The sequence below is a fragment of the Phalacrocorax carbo genome, chromosome Z (assembly GCF_963921805.1).
Source record: "Phalacrocorax carbo chromosome Z, bPhaCar2.1, whole genome shotgun sequence".
Lineage (NCBI taxonomy): Eukaryota > Metazoa > Chordata > Aves > Suliformes > Phalacrocoracidae > Phalacrocorax > Phalacrocorax carbo.
Window position 1 is genome coordinate 28,237,795 of NC_087548.1, and position 25,664 is coordinate 28,263,458.

The window sequence follows — 25,664 nt, forward strand, 5'->3', positions numbered from 1 at the left end:
GCCATTTTACATGCAAAGTCAATATATATCTTGGGTCAGTTTGTAGTAATGATGTTTTCAAAATATCCCATTAGGTTGATCAGGATCATTCTTCTAGAATGAAACAGCTATGAGGTTAGTACAGATCCATTGCCACCTTCTTCCAAACCCCAACTTGTCAAGTTAGTGCTTGCTCCTGAAACAGCATGTGCTACGTCTTCCATCATCGCTCACGTAAGTGGAACTGAGACTGTGTTTATGAAAAGAAATGTTGTTCTTGTCTTCTGGCCAAATACTGGCTTTATTGACACTTAGCTCACATGGGACATTTCCTATATCCACATCATTGTCTTGTTTAGTGCTTTGGTAAACGAGGCTGTATCCTGACAGGCAGGAAAAGCCTCATTTCCTCACGGACAAAAGGCCCCAAGGTAAGCTGATAAAGGTCAGTTGTGCAAAATTCCCTCAAAAAATTCATGTTGCAGGATGAAACATGCCCATGGTAAGCTTTTTTTTTAAAAATCATTAGCTAATTTTGGCTGCATTAGCTATAACCAGCTTGCAGCTTTACATGACAAAACATCCCATTGTCTTGCTATAGACATATTCTAACTCCAGCTTTTGCTGATACATGCTGTGCTGCTTTGGCAATGCAGAGAGACCATAACTGGGCCATGGACACACTGGCAGAGCCTGGCTTGATCTTTGATATTAACCCATAATGCTGAAGTGAACAGCCTAACCCTTTTCTACATCTGCTAACAGGGAAAAAAAAATTAGAGAGCAATACAGTTTTCTGAGAGGAAGGACTAGTCTATTGATGGTCACAGAGAAGCTGCCCTAAATTCACTCAGATGCTAGCTTGAGGCTCTGGAAATAGCTAGACTTGTTTCTCAGCACGTACAGTGATCTGGATGATGGGTGCAACAGTTCAGCATCATGTGAAAAGCACCTGGGCAAGTATAACATTTCTCAAAAAATTTAAAACCTGCAACTGTCTTCCTCAGTTTACAGGGATTTTAGGTAAACCTTTTCCAGTTGCCTCAGTGATACAGACACATGGAACTCTTCTGTTCAAGAAGGTTTTTACCTTCTCTAGTTTTCAGGTTCTTCGCTTTGGAGAGGTTCCTGAAGTAGGTTTCAGCACACTCAGGAATGACTCGTAATCCAAACTTGGACTGCAGTATCATCAGGACTGGCTGTGAATCACCCTTCTCCAAGCTCTTATTAATCATTGATGTTCCAACAGCCACTAGGGTAAGATAATGACATAGAAAATTAAGTGGTTCATATTCTATGTACCCACAACTCTGGCCTCCAGCGACTTTGATAATGGACTTCTAAGGCTGGCACACACAGACAGCATGACATACACAGCAGTTCAGTGCTTCACCCATTTGCAGCCTCCTTCATGCTTGTAAGGACAAGTATTTCAGAGAACAGCAAGCTTGTTAGATAGAAAGTGTGCGCTCCACCCAGACTAGGGTGCAGCCACAGCACAACTGACAGTGGTCTGAGGGCGTAGCTGCTCCCCCATCAAGTGACACACCAGATGACACCAGGGCAGGGGTTGAGGATTGCAGGTACCCCCTACCTCAGCCTGCCCTAACAGATAGGCCATCATCTGCTGATCACTCAGAATTCTTCTACAAATGCATGGAGTCATTAGGTTACAAGCTGTATATCTTAACATTCACTTTTACTGTACAAAATGGAAATAAAAACTGATTGCCATAAGCAAAGTCTTGCAACACTAATAGTATCCTAGTTAGGATCCCGAAGGAACCCTTTCTTGCCCTGACCCCTGGGAGCTTGTTTAAAGCTGATGCAGCAAATTCATGCATCTGAATTTGCAGAGATGCAGCTTTTGCTTCCAGGGCACATAAAAGTGCCCTGAGAGGTGATGCTGTGAAGCATGTTTGAACTTTGAGGTTATATGACGTTACCCATACTCTGATTCAGGACCACTTAAGCGTCCTTTGCTTTGTGCAGGTCCCACCATCACCAAAGGAGTTAATAACACCACACCTGACAGCATGTAGCAGCACACAGCACTTCGAAGTACCTTACACCCTAGAAGTATATGCTGCTTTAGAAACTGCTGCTCTGGTCTTTAATGGTATTCCTTCACATCTAAATTCAAGATCCATGCACAGAGGAAGAAGATAGTCATATGGCTAGAACGTGTGCATTATAGATTGGCTTAAGTGAACCTGGCTACCTTTTCATCCCACTGCTGTGCTTCATGCTGTTACACCAAACACTTTTCCTTATCTTGGGTATATCCACATCAATACAAAGAGTCCCTCCCCATAGTCAGTGCTCTGCTTACACGGAGCTGACCCAAAAGGTGTTCAGTATCAGGATCCTACATACAGGAGGCACGGCATGAGACTGAGCTAGCAGGAGGTCATTTCAGCAAGAGAAACAGTTTTTCTCTGTGGTTGGTTTGACTAAGGTGGAATGAGTAGCTTTGGCTACACAGCAACAGATCAACCTCCAAATACATTGGCAGCAAGCTGAGAAACAAAGTGAACACAGAACACCATTGTCTGGATTTCTACCAGATAACATCCTGCTATTTTAATGTGCTTTGAAACAGACCCCTGCCAAGCATGCACGTGGTCCCCCTGAGATGGCTTTGTACCACAGCTGTGGTATTGTGATGCCCAGGAATCCAGCCTCAGCAGCAAAGCAGCAGGAAAAACTGGGAAGCCACACATTACCAGCTTTCTGCTGCTGGCCCAGGTGGCTCAGCCCTGCTTATACACAGTCCCATGTGCCTTGTCAATTCTGGTCACCCATATTTGAATGCTTTTCTTCCTCCTTTTTCATCCTATAGTTACAGGTGCTGGAAATGTTATAAAGACAAAAAAGCACACAACCTAGATAAGAGTTGTTTCTATAGGCCCCCTGCTACCTGGCTTTTTCTCATCTTTTAATTAATTATGCCTCTATTTTTGAATGAAAATGTAAGAAAGATGTTTAGTAGGGAAGAAACTAATTTCAACAGAAATTATTCCTTTCTGTGGAAGTGCTAGCAGTTAGTACTGTGGCTGTTGCTCTAAAGAAGGGCCATGTGAACCCTGTAAAATTATAAGCTAAATGGAACTTCACCATACCCAGCTGCAGAACTGTGGGCTTCAGTCTGCTCCTGCAGCTGGGATGCCAGTACCAGATCAGCACTGTGAAGGGCTATTTTCTGTACCTAGCCTCCCTTCAAACAGCTATGATATACAAAGATGCAGCGCTCTGGTGTGATAAGCCTGAACACTCAACAGGGCCAAAGATCAGGTTTTTCCTACAACATGGAATCTCATGACATATCCTGCTTTGGCAGACAGAGTCTTCCTGTGCAAGACTAAGGTTGGTATTGGTGTCTATTTCTGAAGGCTACACAGCTGATATTTGACTAATCTCATTTTGTCCTCCACTTAGACAAGGAGTACCATGGTTGAGCTGATTCAAGAAGCCAAGCAAGGTGATGCAAACTGCACAGCAAACATCACAAATAAGGAATTGCATCAGCATTTACTGGACATGTCTTCCTAAATGAAGATAAAAAATACAGAGCTCTTCACTGACAGGGAAGGCTGTTTGTAAAAACCTTTAAAAATATTAATAATGCAGTGTTCAATATTTATATAAGGCATAAAAATTAGTTTGGATTAGTTTGGGTCGAGACTGTTTCAGTACAGTTGTCTACCATTTTATTGCCATTAATGCAACAATCTCAAAAGTACACTTTGTTCTAAGTGAAAAAAAAAAATCTTTGCCTTGCAAAAAGTTTTGGAGTGGGATGTGGGGAGTTTGCCTTTCAAAAATAATATCTCAGATCAAAATAAAGGTTCATTTCCAAGTTACAGTCAAGCTGAACATAGTTTAGACTAACAAGAGTTAGTCTTAGTTTAGGTGAACAAAGTTTAGATTACATGAACACAACATGCTAAATTCCTGACACAGGATGTGTTTGTTATAGGAAGTATCAGGTTCTGTGCCATAGGGAAATTTTAAACCTCAGTTTTTAGCTGCAAAACCTTACAGCTCTTCTAAAGAATGTGCTGTGCTGACACTGCTTCCTTTTAACCCAGAGGACAGAGTACACGAGATTAGTAGTTATTTCTACAAGTGACTTGTTCACACAGTTCTAAAGATCATATTTGATTGTGAAAATGTGGACAAAAATGAGGATGTTTTCAAGTCACTCTTCAGCTTTGACTTACATGTTTTTATAAGTTATGTGTCTCCTTCCCTTCTCTGCACTCAGATGTTTCCTCATGCCTCTGGGTGGCATTGGTGGGAAGCCATTTTTGTCCACAAAAGAAGGTATGAACACTGCTAAGTACAAGAGCTCTGTTGGGAAGACGTATGTGTCTGACCCCATCGCAGAAAACACAAGCCAAGTGTTTTTAACTATAGATGTGACACCTAGGAAAATACTTAAGTGTCTTCAGTGTATTGACTGTTTACATTAAGACTGTATAAACCAATTACAAATCAGTTCTAAATTAACAGTACACTAAATGCAATGTTGTTGTAGGAGGGATAAAAGGTTTTGTAACAGCTAGCTATGTTTGGTTTCTTCCACCCACAAGTTCCCAAGCACTAACTACTGACATAGCCTGCCTATAAGTAAACAGGCTTCTGCACTGCACTAATGGAGGCTGAATGCAGAGCGACAGGAATGCACTGACTTCAGCAGTTGTATTCACAAGCTCTTAGGGTCCAAAAGAAGGCAACACTGACTCACCCGAAGCCAAGTCAAGCAGAAGGTGAACCAATATCCAATGCCAAGCTGACAGCCTCAGCTGGTCTGTGCTGGTCCCAGGCAGGAGCAGATAGGGGTGCCACCATCTCTCCAGTGTGCCCTATACACTCAGCTACACTTGCTTCTAAGTTACTTGCCAAAGTGTATTATATATTATGAATATTTTTCTAGAATTATTACATTCAGTTCAAACTTTGACAGAAGGTGTTGAGTGCATCCACAACACTCTGAGAGGATAAGCCTCAACATTTTTCCTACAAATTTCCTCCTCTCTACAGATTGGAAGAGCATGGCTTTCTCCAAAAAACCTAAGTGGTCTTTTTACACTACTTTTAAAGTTAATATGTTCCTAATTTTTGTGTTGGGTTTTTTTTTAGCACTTAATAAAAAACATTATAATGAAATAGAAATAAAGCTGTAAACATGTAAGAATTTGCTCTTACAACATGCATCAAGATTTTAGTCTCATATAAGCAAAATGAACTCTTGAACAGTATATCCCTTCTCATTCACATATCCTTGTGTTTCAACAGGTATGTAAAGATACACTGACACTAGAATTCTTGGTCATGATGTTAACCTATATAACCAAGTCCACTAAAGTATTAGCCAAGGCTTAAGGTTTACCACTTTAGATAAAGCCAACACCACCTCTGGAGATCTAAGTTACCCTAATTTCAGTATGACAAAGAACGTGCATTCATATCTTTTGATGTATTTAAAGGGCTGCCACACTTCCCCGAAGTGGAAAAAATAAATTACCACTTTCAGTTTTTCAAGTCTAAGAAAAACAAAAGCAATGCAAATGCAGGTTAATGCTTACAGGTTACCACTGCTTTTATATTGTTATTGGCATCACTGATTCCTTTCTGTATTTCATCCAGCCACAGAAGTGCTGATTCATCTTGGGATTCCTGAAAAAAGGACAGAGAAAAGCCTTGAAAAAACTGAATTATAACAGAAGTTGTCTGAACATACTGATAGAGCTCTGATATACAATCTCCTCTTGCAAAGCCCCTGGACACTAAAAAGAATTTAACTGCTTAAAATCAGCAATAAACCCACATTCATATTCTATTTACTGACTTTGATAAACTTCTGTTCAAATTCAAAGCTCTAAATGTTTTAATGTGTAAAAGACACCTCCTGCTAAAGATCAATAAAAATTTTGAGTGAAGCTAGAAACATTTTCATTTCCATGATACGTAATTTGAGTGTCAAATAAAACAACACATTACCAGGCAGCACTGTGATAGTAGCATAAAGAGCACAAAGCAAAAGACTGCAGAAAGTTGGCTTTTTTTTTTTCAGAATCCTTTATTCGGAAAGGATCCACATGAACACCTGAATACAGGTTACGTTAGAAAATAACAGCCAAAACCAGCATAGAAAGACAGCTCAAGTTTACTGGTGATGACTTAGCTTCAGGTGGTGAACATTTCAGGAAATAAGCAGCAGAACAGGTCTTGCTCTTCCTACAGGCTAACAGTGCATGGCATTCAACCCAAGTTAAAATAGAAGGTCCAGGGAAGTGTGCTCAGCATCCGCACCAACCACCCTCCTCCAGCTGCCCAGGTTCACAGATCAACCAACACTTCAGCGGAGAAAATAGGGTTTTGGAGCTAAACTGACATTTAAAATCTAATCCAGTAGGTGGGGGAACAAAATTCATTCTAAAAGAGAAATAAGAGTGCCAGTTCTATAACAGACTAATGATGAGAGAAACTGGAATGTACTGATTTGATGACGATCTAGTAGCATATACACTGAAATATTTCAGGCAAAAAAAAAAAACAAACCCAAAAACCCAGAAACTCTCTCAAGCTAAAACAGTGTGGGCAAAGAACCAGCGTCAGGCCAAAAAATCTATTAAATCTGTTATCTGCAGAAATTAAAGAGAAAATAGATTAAAAAACCCTAAAGACAGACTCTTCATGTAAGCAATGTAGCAGACTATCTAAATAAAATCAAGTAGCATCAGGGAATCGCATGACAGTGGACACATGCTGCAAGTTTTTCTAACAAGAAAGTTAGAGTTAGCACTTGAGAGAGTGTATACTGAATTCCCAAACTACAGCTGACAATTTTGAAAAAGGATTGAGAAACTGAAAAAAATTCCTTATCTGCTGTCCAGCTTTTATATACTAAATACAAGAACAGACGCAAATACTGCTCTGCAGCCAAGTACAGCTTATGCCGAGCCTCGCCACTAGCTTGGAAGCCAGACCAAGACTTGCGCTAATTTTGCCTGCTGAAGCAAGATGTTGTTGTTTGGCATTCAAGGGGAAAAAAAAAAATAAGCCAGGCAGAGAAAAAGGAAGTAAGCAACAAAACAGCAGACGAAAATAGGGGAAAGGTTTTAGAGGCTGCAGGCTGTGTAGGGGTGGGAACTGCCTGAGTGCAGCCGGCAGTCAGATCGAAGGAGCACAGACAGCTAACAGCGGATAAAGAGGTAGAAGGCAAAGACGACCACAGTTTTCTTAAGGTGTGTTTGTATGTGTGGCTTGCTTTCACCTTTGCATTTACTAAACTTAGATCACCACACTCTCCCCCAAGCTTGGCTTCTTCCCCAAGAAGGATAGAGTTCAGCAACATGGCATTTCAGTCTGTGGATGAGACCCTTGAGGATTTACTAAATACACCATTTGATTTTTCTAGAAAACACCTTTTTTACCCCAAATATCTGTACATACAGATTCCAGTAGAAGCCCCACATCGGCTTAAGGCTTGTGGTAAATTAGGAGTTAAATTGCTGCTGTAAAGCAATTTTATCTCTGTGTTGGGCAGAGGCTGAATCTGAGTCATGTGTGCATATTTGGATACGTCACACCCTCTTGCTGTAGTAGACAAAGAACAAACTACCTCCTTACCATAAACTTCATGGCTACAGGATGCTTCTAGAGAACAGATCAATCATTCTTTAGTCCCTTCCAGAGGGGAAAAAGTCCCCCACAAAACACTGAGATGAATTAGAACAGCACCATTGCCTGGTTGTTGGATTTCATGTACTACAATGAAGATACTGATTTTCACTGGACTGCTCTCTCTTACTTCTAGTCTTTTCACAACAGGTGAGTCCCCCTTTCTGTGTCTATTCCATATTTTAGTCAGTACATGGGCTTTTCAATAATGTTGGTGTTTCGCCAGCTTAAATGGGTTGTATGTGCCTCATTACAGAAAAATATACTCCAGGAAGTCTCACTTAAGGCAGATTTTTATTCTTCCGTTTCAGTGGCACCTTACTTCCCCCTAGTCACTTTCTATAAGGAATTCTATTTAAGGGATCTTTCTGTGCTTACTGAAGACACACCTTCTCTAGTATTTCTGTAGTGATATGATGATCTTAAATGTGTAGAGTCTTGTTGTTTCTGCTTTAAAACATTCAACAGAATTAAGACTTCACTGATGGTGCTATTAGAAGGAAATGCTCAGATAATTATTGTGAGAAAAATAACCAAGTGAAATGATCAAATAATAAGCCCATTTTTTCCCTTTCTAGAACTAAAGCTGTTTTCAGACCAAGCTCATTTTTAAAAGCTATTTCATATATATATAAATATATACAAATAGGCACCTGCATGTACCTATGTCTTTTAAAGACTAAAATTAATATTCTGGATTAACCATCCAGAAAATTACTAGAACGGATGCAGTCTACTGGTTACCATTTGTACCATAACATGGTACATTGTACCATAAATCTGCCAGTAAGCATTGACAAAACTGTTTGCTGTATTTTATTCCAATATGGAAGGGTAAAAGCAAAACCCACAGGTTTTCATCCAAATTGCAGGTAGCTTCTGAATTCCAGTTTCAAGATACATGCTCTAAGCTTTACACTAAGTCTTTTTGCATTAAACACAGCTAAGAAAATTTTTAAATTACAGAATTCATTACACAGATGTTTATCCTGCAAAATCTTTTTTGCAACACAGGGCTTTAGAAAGTATTTTGAATATATTTGTGCTTCATCTGGAAATGTAAATTTCTCTACACAGTTCTCTTCTAAGGCTGAGGAACAGGCTTTAATGAAAGCCGCATCATTGGCTTTGCCACATGCTAACTATATTTACTCACTGAAAAATTTTCTGCTCCATAAAAAGTTTTATTCACCTACTAATAAATTTGATCTAATATCAGTCCAAGCATTTGTTTTTGGTTCTCAAGACTAACTGCCCTTCCTTGTGTATAAGCAGCTGAAAAGATCTGGTTTGCTGTAGTCAGAAGCTGAAGAATAACATTGATTTCATATGAGACCCCCAAAAATGAGGGTTTTTTCAATTTTCTAATTTGAAAGTTTCAGCCTGTGTTAGGCAAGACAGAGTTTTTTTGCATCTTTTGCAGTCATGCATTTCATCCATGATGTGACAATAGTAGTACTGCTGTTTGCTTCAGTAATCCTGATAAAGCATAGACCAAGGCTGCGGCTTACATGATGAATTACCAACATTACCACTATGGGGAAAAACCTTTACAGGTGAAACAGTACACAAGTGGCTGATTTTTTTTTTTTTTTGCCAAATATTACTGAAAACATGCAAAATGCAGAAAGATCAGCTTAACACTAAATTCATGCTAAATTTGTAAGGCCGGGTGTGAGATGAAAAATAAAGTGAAGATTGTCCTTGAGTACATTTGATATGAACACCCAAAGGAAAGGAGAAAGCCACCAAATCATTTAAACATATATCACTTTTTACATGGAGATGTTTCCCTTTCTCTGTACCTGAAAGTGAATTATATTGCTAATCTAGTAATTTACCCTTTTCAACAATTTTAACTTTTCTTTTTAAGCTTCAGAATTTTCACTGAATGGCTCTGCAATTAAGACTGTGTCTCTTATCAAGACCTTCCGTGGAATTTCAGCAAGAGACTACGATTACATCCCCCCATATGCTATGGAAGAGGAGACAACGACCATCCATATCGGACAAAACAAATGCTCCTCAAAAAAGTCAAATGACTCCACTTTAACAGAAGTGAACAACACCACGCTGGAATACCTGAAGAGTTCTCTGAGCATCAAGCTAATACCTGCCGTCTACCTCACTGCTGTTTTGTTGGGTATACCGTCTAATGCCATCATTTTGTGGATGCTGCTCTTCAGGATCCGGTCTGTGTGCACCGCCATCCTCTACACAAACCTGGCAGTTTCAGATCTGCTCTTCTGCATCATGCTACCCTTCAAAATAGCATACCACATCAATGGGAACAACTGGATTTTTGGGGAAATGATGTGTCGAACTACCACTGCAGTGTTTTACGGCAACATGTACTGCTCCATTCTACTGCTCATGTGCATCAGTGTTAGCCGCTACGTGGCCATTGTTCACCCCTTCACCTACAAGAGCCTGCCAAAACGTACCTACGCCATTGTGGTCTGCGCTACAGTGTGGACCATTGTCTTCTTGTACATGCTCCCACTTGGCATAATGCAGCAAAGCTATTATGTGAAACAACTGAACATTTATACCTGCCATGATGTGCACAATGCCTGTGAAACAATATCTTCCTTCCAGTTCTACTACTATGTTTCTTTAGCTATCTTTGGGTGTTTAATACCTCTTGCAACTATCATTTTCTGCTATGTCTCAATTATACGAGCGCTCAAGACTCATGAATGGTTCTGGTACGTTAAAGTCAGTCTTTTGGTCCTTACCATCTTTGTTATTTGCTTTGTGCCAAGCAATATTATCCTTATTATCCATCACATTAACTATTACTATTACAATACAGATGGGCTGTATTCTTTTTATCTAATTGCTTTATGCCTTAGCAGCTTGAACAGTTGCCTTGATCCTTTCCTTTATTTTCTGATGTCAAAAATCAGAAGTCAATCCAATATTTATCTAACAATGGTTAAAATATCCAGGCAAAAATGATTTAGCGCTATATTTATATTTTTGGAATTATGATTTTATATAGTATTAACCAGGGAGCAACAAACCTCAGGCACAACAATTAAACTTAAAAAATTAAAAAGTGTTAAAAAACACAATCTTGGTAAAATTTTCTTCCTTCCACACACCAAACAAAGAATATCTTCAGAAATATACTTCTCCAGCTCTGTAATTTTATCACACTTATTGCAACATCTGGTGTACCTAGATTAAAGGAAGTGGCTCCCACCTTAATTTCCTTCTGAGATTGCTTTCATGGCCATGGAGAAGAAACCAGAATATCAGTCACCACAGCCTCTGAACACCAGAAGAGGAATCAATAGCTAAACAGCACTTCTACACCCATTCATGATTTCCAAACACTTCAAATTAGCTCTGAAGCCCACAGTCACTGCAGGAACAACGATGTGAAAACAAGTTTTTGGCTCAGTGGAAATGGGAACAAGTAAAAGCACTTTTCATGTGCCTGGGAGCTTTTGAGTTTTGCAGAAGCTCCTTGTCACATCGTCAAGAGAAAATACTGCCCTGGACTTTGGGAATAAAGAGCCAGAGTCCCCATATTTTCAAGGAGCAGTAAATCTACAGCCATAGATGGAGCCTGATACTTCGAGGGCAGAATCTCTCTGAGGCTGCTTAACCAGCTTTGCACTGGAGACTTGTTCTTCCACTTTGTCAGCGCCTCCACTCGCCTAGCCCATGAGGACAGCTGGGAGCTAACCCTTATCAGTGTGAATCCAGGCATGTATTATTCTTGCTTGGTAAGCAAAACAGGGAAGCTATTTTGTAGTATTCTCTGTTTCCACATCCTCACAGGAAATACCTACAGTGTTACAAATACTGAAACCAGTTATGATTGATTGTCCACATTAATAAAGCAAAGGGTCAGCTTTTATGTTTACCAAAACTTAAAAGCTACATACATCCTAAGTTCCTACAAAGTGAGCTCAGTGGTTGGAATTTGTATTTGTAACTGCAGAGTGTAAGACAGTGATGAGAAAAAGTGTTTACATCAGTTTAATAATAGTATTGTAAAACACTTAAATTTGCACTGGAAAATTATTTCAAGGAATTTGCAGCCTGGTAAGATTCCACCTCTTCAATTTCTTCTGGCTCCTAATTTATGTTAGTTCTAATCATGCCATTCCCTCAACATCCACAAGAACAGATTTTAAAGATAACTTTAAAATAATCCAGATGTTATACTACTATTGTAAATATAAAAAATGTGAACCTAACTGTAATATCTGTGTGCCTATCACCCAAGAAATAAAATAAGACAGGAACCATTTCAGAGTTTGGAACACCTGTTTAACTTTTCAGGTGTCTGTAATACACTCCCTAAACACAGGGTTTTTCCTCACTGGGAACTGAAAACATTTGGTTTGAAATGGCCTTAAGAACTGTTAGAAGCTGTGGTTTAAGATTACAGGAATAAATAAATTCCTGGTTTGTGTTTTCAATTTCAAGCAAGGAACAAGTAGGTGTGATCTGAGATTAAGACCTTTAATGGGTACTGGGAGATTTGCAGACTACTCCCCCAAAGCCATCACAGCCAGAGGGACGTGACAGCAGGCTGATAAGAATAAGCAAGGAGGTTTGACCCATGTGTTTTTCCAGATGCTGGGAGACACAGGAAGTTCGCAGGCAGACCTATCTGATCCTTGTAAATCAAATACTTCCTTTTACCATGGCTCACTCTTAAAACATGCTAAATACAATTAAAGGCAGATCTGCTTTATAAACAGGGCTCAGAAAAAGTGGAGAATAGGCTTTAGACATTGCACTATATTTTAAATTCTGTTTGGATTTTTTTTTTTTAAGGAAAGTTCAATCTAAATCATATCTTTACCTAAAGAATAGTGATGTCCATGTGATTGTCCATGTATGTCTATAGAGAGTTAAGTCAAATTAATGCATCTGAGTATTTCTTTTGGGAGCACATATAGTGTAGTGTCTTGCTCTCTTCCTAAACAGGAGCAATGCTTTAAGTAATGCCAAGCTACTTTTAAAGTAGCTGTCAAAGGACTGCAAAAAAACCCCCAAAAACTTTCAGGAGAGAAAGGCCAGTGGAAGCCTCTAGGAACATCACAAAATTTTGAACAGGAAGACTTCAAAGAGATAGCACAACTTTTGTTGTGAAACTTGGAGTCACCTATTTATTTCCTATCAGCACATTCACACAGGGACAGGAGTAGGTGCTGTGTTTGCACCTGGGGAGCACAGTGGCAGCCGGCAGGAGCGAGCCAGGGCAGGGTTGCTGCGTGCAGGCACGTGGGTGCCTGTGGGCTGTAGATCTCTGCCTCAGGGACATGCCAGCTTGTTACACCTGCACAAAGAATCTGGCATGTCCTGGACCAGCCCTGTGCAGCCACCACCTGCACGGACACTCTGCCCACAGATACCGTCCCTGGCCCTTCTAGGACAGCTGAAGTAGTCAGCACACACTAACCCCTCCCCAGCATGCACAAAGCAGGATGCTTTTCAGGATCCAGGGGCCAGTGAAACCAGCCCTTACCTGGGAACCCAAGCAAGAAACTAAGATGTGCAAGCGTCTTCTGAAGGCTCTGACAGTGGACCGTGGAAACACACTGTTTCACAGCAGTTACCACAGGTGAGGTGGCAAGATAGCTGGAATGTATTTCTAAAAGCCAAAGTTCAGGAACTTTCTCCAGCTGACCATATTACTTCAGGAACACATTATGTGAATTTTAAGCATCTTTTCCAAACATTGGACATGTTAAGCGCTGTGCTAGTAGCTTTAGCTCATCCTGTGTTCAGTCACATCCTGCAAGCTGTTAAGCTTTGTTTATGCTTCCCTGAGCTGTGGTGCTATAACCAGGGCACTGTTTTTGGGGAAGCAGATAGCAATATCCTGCTGAGATAGGTTTAAACTGAAGGCACATACGAGACAGCCAGCTGCTTGTTGCATGATAAAGCCAGAGCATAAATATGTACAAAATTCCACCGTCATAAACCACGAGATTTAAGCAACTGAGACTCCTCAAAGTACTTCCCAGAGGTTTGTTAAGGAACACCATGACTCCTTCAGCATGACTATGACTCCTTTCTGGAAGTAACCTCCGCTCCCACCCATATTGTAACTACCTGCCTGACACAGTCTAGTGTCAGATCCTTGCACGAATTCATAACTTGTCAGGGCCACTGCTGCCCACATTTTGTAATAGCTGCAGCAACGTAGTAGGATTAAAAATAAGCAAGGTTATGTCAAGTCTGTAGTGACCCACATGCAGAATATGCCTTAGTATTACTACATTGAGAATTAGTCCCTTTTGCTAGTCAGAATAACTTGTAGTGGAAGATTACTTAGTGCCAGTTTGTTGTCATTGGCTTATTTACAACTCCCATTTATGCAGCTAATCCAAACCTTGGGGGAACAGGACAGGGACACATGTCTAAGTGACAAGAATTGGCGTTTCAGTTCTGACAAACAGCAATGGTCAAAGCTCTAACCTTGCATTTCTGTGCTTTGGCGTGGTGCAGAACATCCTGATAATGCCTTGCATTTACTGGTGACACATCTTGCAGCTTTGCTGTGGGCAACAGTAGAGTTTCTAGAGTTCTATCGGGATTTCCTTGGTCAATTGCTTCATTAATGTGACCAATTGCAATGATTCCTATGAAACAGAAAAGTAATTAAAGACAGTTATCAGAGAAAGATACAACTTATCTGATACCAGGTACAAACAAAGCAGTAACGTGAAGAACAGAAAAATCAAGTAACAAGAAGCAGAGGCAGCAACAGCAGCTGATTTAAAATTATTTGTGCTCAAATATTCATGTGAAGCTATTAAGTTGTACAGTTTTCCTTTCTGCCAGTTATTGATTCATCTGAATCTACCTCTTCATAAAAATCAAATTTATCCTTGCTGAAAAAAGGAAAACAGACTTATCTACTCTCAGGGCAGGAGTAGCTACATGAAGCTTACGGAAAAGTTTGGCATCACATCTAAATACGTTCACCTATGTACTGGCTCACAGTGCTGAAAGACAAGTGAATTAAGATTACTTGAAACCCTGATTTGGACAAATACATACATACTGACCTCCAACTTACAACATTGCATAGCAACTTAACCTAATTTCTTAAAGTTTCACCTGAAATAACCAGTCTGATAATGTTGACGTGAGAAATCACATGATTGTTCAAGATTGGTGGCACTCAGGACTTCAGTCAGCAAGTAACATGGTCTGGTGTATTTAATAAATTGTCTAATTTTCTTCAGACGGGTCTCAATGTTTTAAAATCAGTTTCTTCCTACCCCCAAACAGTGCTGAAATGTGCCGATTCAGGTACTTTCTCCCTAAAGCCACCCCAGAAGGGCGCCAGCCAAGGGCCTCCCTATCACCTGTGGGGGATGGAATCCTTGCCAGCAGATCATCTCTCACCAAGTCTCTCCCAGACCCACCGCAGCCCAGCTGGTGGGGGTCACAGATCCATGCCCTCATAAGGTTCTGAGAATGAGCATTTTTTCTGGGGTGCCACCAAAGAGGGACTGTGCAGACCTGCGGCCTTGCTTGTGAAAACAGAGGCCACCCTTATTCCTCCCCTCTCTGCCCTAGTTAACCATCCCAGGGCAGAGGCCACTGTCACTGAAACCGAGTGAAGCTATTTTAGTACTAAAGATTGACTCTCCTGATGTAAGATCACCTTTCTTAAGGCCTGTTTCAACTCCTAGTGACTGTAGAGATTCAGACAAAAGAATGATTATGTCAGTTAAATGAACTGCTCAGCTTCCCACCCTGCCAGAGGGTACATATCAGGAGCGAGCCTTGAAGGTCCATGGCAAGTACTTGACTAGATTTAGGAAGGAACAATCCAGTCAGTTTTAGTAATATAAAGCTTCTCTTTCCAATACGAAACAGTAGTATGTGTGACTCTGATGACAGGGCAGGAAGGGCACACGCACTATGTGTCAGTGCCACCCTGGAAACAGCCCGCGCCTTATGAAGGCTCTCAAATTATACTCCAGACTTCTTCCCAAATGACAAACAGTCTAAAGGCTGCCTTCTCCTTGCTCCAGGAAATGGAGCATAACTTGATAGCCTCAAATTTTAGTTTAAAAAAAAAATCATACTTCCATATCCAGTAGAGAAACTTGATCCTTTAGCATTTTTGAAGCCCAGATGACCCTATCATGTTTAATAACAGCATCCTTTTAGGGCAATGCAGTTATATTCAACTTCAAAAATAAACTCCAAATCCTTTTGTATTAGGAAAAGTGGGCCCAAGAAGCTACGCAGATAGGAAACTAAGTTACCTAAAGGGAGAGCTGGGCAGATAATTGCACTGCATAACTTTGTGCCAACTCCTTTGTGAAAAAAACAAGGGCTTGGAAACCATTTAACATTAAAAAACCTGTCTCCCACAGGATACTGCCTGTAATTTCTTCCCTATCCCCCAATATGCTCTTTGCTTACAAGATCTGTAAAATCCCCAAAGCAAAACCACCCACTACAAATACTGAAAGATACTTCCAAGTGGGCAGAACCATGGCAGTTGTGACACTGCAGAAGGCAGGCACCCTATGATATCTGTCAGCCAGCCAAATCATAACCATGAATACTTCGAGGACATTTAAAGACAATTGGGTGTTCAAAATTGCTTAATGCTCTTCTCTCTTGAAAAGTGTCTTTACAAGGCCATTCAGCACAGAAATTTATGTATCAAGGACCAGACTATCGTCTCTGTGGGCGACATAGCGGAAGAATTACTTACTTTCATTTTCTTCTTGAATTTGCATATTAACCATGTCAATGCAGTTCTGGATATCATTCCAGCTTAAATAATCTTGGCCTTGAGATGAAGCCTCTGACTTAATAGACAATAGTGTATCAGCATAACTATAAGAAGATATAAAATACATAAGTGTATTTCTTATACAAGTTAAGCTGCCATAAAGAGTTAGTCAGATGTATCATCCATCATTTAGTGCCTAGTATTTTTTTCTATTAATGTATTTCAGGCAAACTCATCCTTGCCAAAAATTATACAGACATGCAAGCTGCCTTGCTGGTTCTGTGTGTGCATTTCAGGATCTGAAAAAATGGTCCTGTACAATAATTCAGTGCACTTTTCATGGCAACGTGGGGTGATGGTAATACATACACTGGACAGAGTTTGCTGTATGGGGCTACAGATAAATTTCAGTGAAACTATGGTTTGCTTCTTGCTACACTAAGTCAAAGACCAGAGTTTCTGCCGTAGCATCAGGTAGCAGCACCTCCGGCTACCTCCGTGCTCTCTCTATGTGGAGGATGATGAACCATGGATAGGGGAAGGGCATAAAAAATTATGCTCCTCCCCGTACAACTCAAGGTCCTCCAAGCACAAGCTCTTCTTAGAAGGATCACAGATCAAGATCAGCTGGAAACCTTTGCCATAGCATATACTCAAGCATACATAGGTTAATTTTCATATTCCTGAATCAAACATACAACTACCACAATGTGTCAGAAGCCTGAGAAATGAATGGTTGCCAGAAAAAATACAGGCAAGAGTAATAATTTTATTGCTCTGATTTGCCCTTCCAGCATTCAGCAGCCTGAGTTTAGGGGCTTCCTGAGCTGGAGGCTATGTATCACTTTAACAGTTGGAAACAATGCTGTGCTCCATTGATTTGTTTACTGTAATTTGAAATCTTATATGTTCTTGAGGAATGAATCTACAAAATGTTTTGTAATATGGCAGTTCCTAATATAAATTTTCAACTTTATATTTGATGGTGTCCAAACTTTTCATGCTCCAATTCTTATAAGAAATTAAAAACTAAAGTTATAAGAGAGGATAGCAATTTTTATTAACCTTGCCCACAACATGCACACTTTTGCAGACCTATGTCATATTTCTCCTAAATTCTGTCTTCTAGAAAACACCTTCCTAACAAGTTCATCTTTTCTGGTAGAAAACCACTGAACACCATTTCCTCCCCCCCCCCCCCCCCCCCCCCCGAACTTTTTCAAGCTTTAATGTATTCCTTCTGGTATTGTGCAATATTCAACATATTGTTGGCAGTACAGATTTACGTAATGGCATAATAAACTTTCATTTTATTCTCTACTCCAACTAATTCCTAGTGTGTCATTTGTACTGACTGGCAGCTTAATGTAAAGATCAGGTCACTGTAACACCAGCCAACATGCACTTGGACACTTTGGGGGCCATTTCTATACATTTATAATGTTGCTTCTCTTGCCCACAAGCACCACCTCACATCAGCAGAGGCCAAGTGGCTGTTTAATTTTGCTCCACCTTATGGCATTCTGCTCCCTCTGACCAAAACACTGTCCCCTTATTCCTATCCTGTCTCCTCTCCTTCCAGCTTTGAGACATCTAGCAAGGGTTGCTCTCAGACTCATGTCCCCTGGCAGCTTGGTGAAGATCTTCAGCTACTGCTGTCCCTTTTGCCTAGCAGTGCCTTCTAGCAGCACATCGAGATTATCACCACCTGTGACCAAGAGGTGAGAATTGGCCCATGCCCCCAAGCTCTCCCCCACACACTGCGGGCTTAGGTCTCACACAAATGGTAGTATTGCCTAATATTTTTTTCAGATATGCAGAAGAGTGCAGAGGCAGCAGCACATGGCTGTGTCAAGTCAGGCATGTGGCAGTGCAAGCAACTGGCAGCTGAGTGAAGGCTATTATTTAATGTCAAACATGCACGTATGCCACAGCATTGTACTCAGCTTTTTAGCAAGCAGGACTGTGCTACGCTTTTCAGACTTTTGCAATTCTCAAGCAAGAGTCAAATGTGGTTTAAGGGACCTCCTGGACCTTAAGGCATTAAACACTACTTCATTCCAAAGCTGCTCTTTCAGTATTGCAAGGAGGTTACTGATTAACTGTTTCCAGCTATGGTTGTTTCATGTGTTAGTGTCTGCAAAACTTCTTGTCAGATCTTAAAGTTTGCTTTCCAAAGATATTTTCCCTGCACCTCACACATCCTCTGCCCTCAAACATCTGAAGTTGTGATTGCTTATACTTAGTGATACACAACTAGTTCAGCAATTGTCATGTTATCAATTATTAACTTATAACACAGATATTTATCTTGCAGCTCTTTCAACTTCATAGCCACAACAAAAGACAGCCCACCTAGTAAAACGCTTACTTATCCTTCTGCAGAAATAACCAAGTGTCATCCAGACAAGACAAAATGAACCTTTACCGTTGGAAGTTTTCCTCTTCCAGGTTATTGAAGCCAATGCATGGGTTTCTGAGATGATTCTTTACCATTAGGATGTCCTTATTTTCCAAGGCCTGGTTTAGCAATACAACAGCTGACAACATTTCTACTGCAATAGACAGTTCATCATGTGCCAGGTAGTTCTGTAGGACAATAATGTACTGCAGTCAGGAAGCTAAATAAGCAGTGTAACAACTTTGAGTTACACAGTCTAGATAGCACCAAGGAGATGGACTTGATTTAAAAAGCCTGGCAAATTTCCTAGGCCCAGGCATGTCAGATTAACACAACACTGGTGTTAAGAGTTTACTAGGTTTGCTACACATTCCTTCAGCCTCTCCCTCTTTTGCCCCACAGTCCCATCTATTCTGGTCTTACTCTCATAGCAGGGGATTACTTTTCTTCACAATACATAAAAACACAGTTAGTCCTCATTAGGAGCATGCAACAATTAAAAATAATAATTTGTTGCAACACAAGAGCTCAGCCAGAGCAAAGTGTGTCAAGAAACAAATTCTCTGATTCAGTGTTGTCATTTCAGCCAAAACTATTCATGTAATATGTAATACCATGACAACAGAATTAAGTCTGATTTTACACAACATGCTATGTTTGCGCTCTTTCATGGTTTGGCTATGTAACATCAGCAAGTAGGTCATAAGCTTTTCACTCTTACCACAGCATTCTGTTGTTGGAGGTTGAACAGCTCAGTCTGATAGACAGCAGCAGCAAATGAGTGAACAACAGGCAGCTGTGCCTCCGGTTTCATCAGTGCAACCAGTGTTTTACTAGGATCACAGTTACGAATTGCAGTATTGATATTGTCAACTGCTATAAGTTCTAGAGAACAGCAGGGAAAGAAAAGCCTATTAATTTTCATATGCTGTTTGCTCTTTATGCCATGTAGATGACAATTAGCATATTCCAAACAACATAATTGGGTGTCATTAGAGAAAAGAAAACATATTGGTGTGAGATTCTTCAAGACACAACTGCTGAATATTGCAAAAACAGTGTCTATTTAAAGGTATGCAGCAAAAAATGGACTGGAGGACTTAAAAGTCTCTGGACTTATAGATATTAGAGACTGCTTATTGTACCTTTAACCCAAAACAAGGAGCTGACCCCATCCTAGCACAGAGGAAGACCTAACATCCCTCCTGTGTTTGCTTGGGGCAGGTACTGCTGGGTATGTCAGCTCCAGTGCACCAGTCTTGCTTCACCCCAAATGCTCCTTTCCTTCTGCACTGTGTTTCCTCCCTCGCCTCCTCCTTTCAGCAGGACCTAACTCAGTTAGCTAGAATAAGCCTATCCTGAAACACCAGCAACACTTTTGTTGTCCATTTCAGGAGGCCTAGTAGAAATCAACCAGGCTGGGGGTTTGGGATTTTCGGAGGATGGACTGCTGGAAAACCACATGCTATGGCTTCCAGGAGTTCCTCTGCATGGCGTCACCCGCTCGTTTAACAGTGTGGAAGATCAGTCCTTACAAACACTGCCATCTAGTTATCCCCTTCGCTACAGCTCAAATTTCCAGTTAAACTGGCCACCATAGAGGAGTATAAGCATAACCCTTTTTGGTACCTGAATGACTCGCCTGTTTTGCTTTTTACTGAACTGACTTCAGCAGAAGTTTGAATCCCAGCAGAAAAATGCTAAAAAACACTTCCCACTTGGGCAGCTGCTGAAACATTACAACACCCCTTAGCTTAGTCACAGCCGCCATAATTGCACACCTGGAAGAGCCAGCTCTGAAGAAACCTGGGCCAGGACACACCCAGGAACATCTTGTACAAGGGACTGCTCTGGTCTTGTGCAAAGGGTAACAACCTTGAAGGTTAGAGCATGAGTGGTGGAGTAAAGAATAACAATTATGTAAATGCCATTTCCATCAGCAAAATAACCCCCATCTCCTCCTCCACCTTATCTTATGGCTTTTCTATGTACTATTATCCAGGGAAAGCTTTCAGTCACCACTGACTGGTCAGGTCTGTATGAGACTGCTTGTACAGCAGACACTGTCCACAGTTCATGTATGCAGCAACACTCAGATCTTATTATACAAGACTTTGAAGACCTTTATAAGTAACGAGGTCTACCTATACAAGACCCTCACCTCTCATTTCAATTGCTCTGAAACATGGTAACAGGAGGCCATGTTGTTGTTGAAGGTTCTCTCTATTGGCTATTCCTGAGGTTAGAAAAAGCAAAGGTTCTCAAAGCTATGGTGTGCATGCTTTTTTAGAGAAAAGAGCAAAGAGGAAAAGAATCAGAGTCCACAAATGGACTAGACTAGCTCTGTAGTCAATAACCAAGCTACTGGTTTCTAATTCAGGAACTGAGCATGCAACTTGCAAAACACACTTTACATTGTTTGCATTCCAGTAACAACACCCACTATTTTTTCCTTTTCAAATGAAACATAAGAAATAAGTTGCTCCCCAGATCACTGTTACTGCTTTTCATACATCACATTTTCCCTCCTCATTTCCTTTGCCAAAAAACTACTCTTTTAGAGAAAGTACTGCTCATCACGCCTAACCAATCTAAAATAGGTTAACTTTTGCGGTAGTAAATAAAACTTAGCTTCTGACTTAAGTTGACCTCACAGTACAGCCTTTAAGTCACATTACAAAAGCAGTCAGCCTGGATTCAAAGCACTGGAAATACCAGAGACAAAACATCCACTAAGCCATGCCCAGACATAGCATGAAATGACAGCCGTTTAACCAAAGCTGAACTTCCTAGCAAAGAAGTTTCCAGTCAAAAGCAGCAATACATGCACTGCAAATTTAGATCCCCCTTAACTATATTTTTTACAAACAGTAACTTGCATCTTGTGATAGTCTTAGCAGGCTAAGAACAGGTTAGTTTTAGATAACTGTGTCTAAAAGTAAGGCTAATTTTCCTCTGTGATATGACTGCAGAATGTTCTTCCATGTAGTCACTCTATTTTAATTCTACAGGGATGGTCATTGCTCCCAAGTAAGGATTAATACTGCACTGATAAATAGTTGTTCAAGTCATCAAGCCATGCGTTGTCTTCTGTTTCAGCCAGCATGTTTACCAGTGGCTTAAGTTATTAAAAGAAAAAAGTGTTAGCTGCCTCAGATAAAAAGAGTATATCCAATGCAGCAAAGATTGGTGACTTGGCAATTGTGACACTGAGAAGAACAGTTACAAAAATAAAAAGCAATGCATATGGTTTCAGTTTGAGAAACCTTGTTTACATGCAGGGAATGGTGGATTCAATTAATCTTAACATAATTAAGCAGTGATGGTAAAAATATTAGTATTAAAACAGTTACTCACTAAGCTTGTGGGCCTCAGCTTCCACATTGGCAACACTAACTTCTTTCTGTATTTCACTTTTGTCGAGCATATTTGGAACCCCTGCTATCTAACAGATCAGAAAAAAAAATTTAATTATGCTTTTAGGTATGATGGGAGATAAGGGGATAAAAAAGCCTTTGATGGGACACTAGGATTTGTTTGTCCTTTCCTCTGTGCATCAAATACAATGTAGGAGTAAATGCAGCATTAATCTTTCCCTGCAATTTTCATTGTACTCAAAATAATGGATTTTCTCCTTAAAACCCAATTCACCCTTTCATTTGCTGTTAATGATTCAATATTACCTCTTGCTGTACTCAAGTTATAACGCATTTTCAAACAAACATAATATTAGGGGCTGCATGCTATATCTCTATTTTTTTTCCTTATGTCTTAGTAATTACTTATAATGGCATCATGCTCTTTAGAGCAAATGCAGCTACTTCGGTGTCAATTAGTACATCAGTTATTCTAAAACCTTTATAAAAACTGTTTCATTAAGTGATGCTGAAGGTAGAGTAAAGGCAATTTCTCTCTGTGTTAAAATCAGCTAAAAAAATGCAAACTGTTGTGTAGTTCCCATTCCGTTCAATTACCTGCATTTTCTGTTCTTTAGAATCACACAATTGCAATAGGTACCATGAGGAATTTTGCGGCAGAACTTCAAGTAGGCTCAGAGCAGGACGGTTCAAACCTGCCATCAGTGCCACTTCATCTTGCCGGTCAATAGCCTCATTCAGTTGGACTAAAGCTATGTGAACTGAAATGAAAACAATGCTCATAAACAGCAAATATGCTTTTGTGGAAAAAAAGTCCACTGCTGTCAGCATCTTGCTTTTTGTAAAAGCCAGTTAGGGTGGCAGTCTTTATCCAGCAGAGGATTATCTATTTTGAGACCAATCCTATGGATGGAGTTTCTGGCTCTGCGCGAGCCCATGTGGGAGCAGTTCAACACAGCTAACTGGAAGCTTATGAATGAATTCTGGCTCTATATAGAAGAGGGGGTCAAAATTTACAGTATTCTGCACACAAAAGGAACTCAAACATAAGGAAACAGAGCAGGCAATAAATGATTAGAATCTGAACCAAGGAATCCTTGCAGCAAAAACCACGAACACAGACGTTAGCGTCCCCCAAAGATTAGTAGAAAAGGAGCAGCAAGAAAAAAAACACTGTAGACAGACATTAGCTATTTCTGCTAATTTTTCCCCAGAGTTTCCCCAGAGACATTTTGTTTGTTCCTGTGAATTCAAGCTGTGTTCAGCTGGAATCTGGATGATCATGTGTTATGTGCACTCTTCCATAAGGATCCATAATGGCTTACTGTTTATCTTATTGATATTGCCTTGAATCTCAGCTTGTGTCAGCAGCTCCTCGTAGACATCCCTCTCCTCCTCAGATATTGTGCCGTTCTAAGAAAAATAAAATTGTTGCTAGTACACACAAAAACTTTTCAGGGAGAAAAGCGATCAGTGGGAGTCATTAAAACTGCATCAGCTGAAATATTTACTGGATGTGTTTGTAAAGGAATTTGTTGACCACATGAACCAAAGAAATGAGCACTTCATGGTAACTGGCTGGCCAATATTTAAAGCATTTTGTTCTTCCTGTAAAATAGCCATGTAGTGTAGCATTTTTCAACTACAGAAAGCATTAGCTCTCATGTGAAAAACAAAGAAAATAATTTCAGGTTAAAGATCTGTGGCAGAGGTTATACTTTATGCTCAAAAAAAGCTATCTTTTAAGCACAACTTTTTAATTTTTTTTTTTTTTTCTAAAGCAGTTGATAGAGGAAAACCAGTCTTTTGTTTCTAGTCTTCTGGTATTGGTCAAAGTTAAGCTACAACATACTCATAGTAATCATATTCTTATAAAATTGGCTGTCAGCTTGTTGCATTATCGTTATTTACCTTATTTAGCTTAAACTTTTTTCCTAATTGCAGTAATTTTTAAAATTAATTTAACTTAATTTTTAAAATTGTAATAATAGAGCATGAGAAGGAACATGTATACTAAGAGCACTAATAAAATACCACTACCTTAAGTCTTGCATTTGATTCTTTTCTCCTTTTAGCTTCAAAGAGTTCATTCTGATACTCCTGTGCAAGTTCCTCATCCACGTTTAGCAACATTGCATTTGGGTTCCTCAGAGTTGCAATGGTTTGCTCAGCTATTCCCTTCTCAATAGCTTCGTTAATTGCTATTACTGCTGCATGCACTAAAATTAAAAGCACAACCCAAGATTTTAGTAAGCAAAACACGTTCTGTTCAAACACTTAATTCCTTGACCACAAGCTTCTTTTAAAAAGAAAAAGAAAATGACATGTCGTTGACAGTTGAAATATAACTCCCTTGATTACATCTGGGGAAATCACCAATCCAATAGGAAATCACTTAGTTGTCATCACAAGACAACAAAATAATTCTATTAATAAAAGTAGCAGTAAAAAAAAAGTGAGCAGCAAAAGCACTCAATGTCTGCTCAAAGGTGGCACATTGCTGTCTGTTCCGTGTTCACCCTTCTCCCAACTAGGGTTTACTATTTTACTGACAGAAAATAAAGCATGAGTTACATTTGATTATTTAAGTTCTATGTCATTTAGAAGGCAATTATATGTAGGAATTGAAACAATTTTTAGTAGTTTTTCCTCTTAAAGCTTCTTTTGTGTCTGTAAAGATACAAGATATATGAAGGTATTGTCTAGACTAACTATATCTGAAAGATACTACGCAAGAATAAGGAAATGCAAAATCTATGAAACTTGTCCCCTAGAAAACATAGTTAAGACTCCCCAGGCAGGGTGTAACCCTGCATACCACATCTAAGCCTATCTGGGATGAACTCCTTTCCTAACTGATGGTCTCCATGAGCAGCTGTGGAACCAGAGGTACAGTGATGTAATGCTCTCTACTTCTGCCACCTGCAAAGCCACAGAACAGCAGACTCCAAATGGGGGAGAAGAACACCCACAGGGCTTTTCAGGGTTCCCAAAACATTGTTGCACAGGAAAATGGGAAAAAGAGCCATAGGACGTGCTACAGCCATTGATCAGCTTAAGCATTAAACCTTTCCTTTGAGAAAACAAGAAAACTAACTACTAAATAAATGCTTGACTCCAAGATTTTAAGGGTCAGAAATGCTCATTTTTCCACACAGCAAGTTTACATAAATGTACAAAATCAAAACCACTTGCAGCTGAAGTAGGTGTAAAGTAATGGCTAACACACCTCTCCCAGGTATTCATTCCCTGCACACATTTGGCCGAGGTCAGTCTAGATGAAGGATCTAAAGCTACACTTTATCTAGACCTTCATGCCACAAAAAGACGCCAATGATTTTCTGGTGCCACCTCCATCTCAAAGAGTTTTACAGATATTGCTATTTAAAATTTAATTCTTGATAAATGTTTATCTAGATCCTACCCCAAAGGAGGAACACAGCAGCTCCCCATTTATCACCACAGCAGCTTGTCTAGGATT

The 25,664-nt window shown here is 40.0% G+C and overlaps 2 protein-coding genes across 8 annotated transcripts in view; one reads left to right on the forward strand and one right to left on the reverse strand.

Annotated features, from left to right (window-relative positions):
- Window positions 1-25,664, reverse strand: part of IQGAP2 (IQ motif containing GTPase activating protein 2) — a 128,427-nt gene that overhangs the window by 25,110 nt on the left and 77,653 nt on the right. The window contains exons 8-17 of one of the 6 annotated variants that reach the window (XM_064439317.1): window positions 24,224-24,402; window positions 23,509-23,596; window positions 22,781-22,944; window positions 22,164-22,251; window positions 19,528-19,691; window positions 18,834-18,994; window positions 16,385-16,509; window positions 14,119-14,282; window positions 5,571-5,661; window positions 1,070-1,231 (exon numbers count right to left, since the gene is read on the reverse strand). In XM_064439317.1, coding sequence (XP_064295387.1) covers window positions 1,070-1,231; window positions 5,571-5,661; window positions 14,119-14,282; window positions 16,385-16,509; window positions 18,834-18,994; window positions 19,528-19,691; window positions 22,164-22,251; window positions 22,781-22,944; window positions 23,509-23,596; window positions 24,224-24,402 — 1,386 coding nt within the window. Of the gene's footprint in view, window positions 1-1,069; window positions 1,232-5,570; window positions 5,662-14,118; window positions 14,283-16,384; window positions 16,510-18,833; window positions 18,995-19,527; window positions 19,692-22,163; window positions 22,252-22,780; window positions 22,945-23,508; window positions 23,597-24,220; window positions 24,403-25,664 lie in introns of all 6 variants that reach the window. The other 5 variants (XM_064439316.1, XM_064439319.1, XM_064439318.1 and 2 more) reach the window with 5 other exon arrangements.
- F2RL2 (coagulation factor II thrombin receptor like 2) lies at window positions 7,110-10,745 on the forward strand. 2 transcript variants are annotated; one of them, XM_009505658.2, is made up of 3 exons: window positions 7,111-7,232; window positions 7,535-7,818; window positions 9,542-10,745. In XM_009505658.2, exons 2-3 carry the CDS (start codon window positions 7,761-7,763, stop codon window positions 10,627-10,629), a joined length of 1,146 nt encoding a protein of 381 aa, XP_009503953.1. In that variant the 5' UTR covers window positions 7,111-7,232; window positions 7,535-7,760; the 3' UTR covers window positions 10,630-10,745. The 2 variants fall into 2 exon arrangements, with proteins under 2 accessions (XP_064295393.1, XP_009503953.1); XM_064439323.1 differs by lacking the exon at window positions 7,535-7,818 and having other exon boundaries at window positions 7,110-7,232.

Bases quoted from the DNA above. Each gene is read 5' to 3' on its own strand.
- F2RL2 (XM_009505658.2), top strand. From the start codon at position 7,761: ATGAAGATACTGATTTTCACTGGACTGCTCTCTCTTACTTCTAGTCTT. The intron at 7,819-9,541 runs GTGAGTCCCCCT...TTTCTTTTTAAG, and splicing joins TTCTAGTCTTTTCACAACAG to CTTCAGAATTTTCACTGAAT.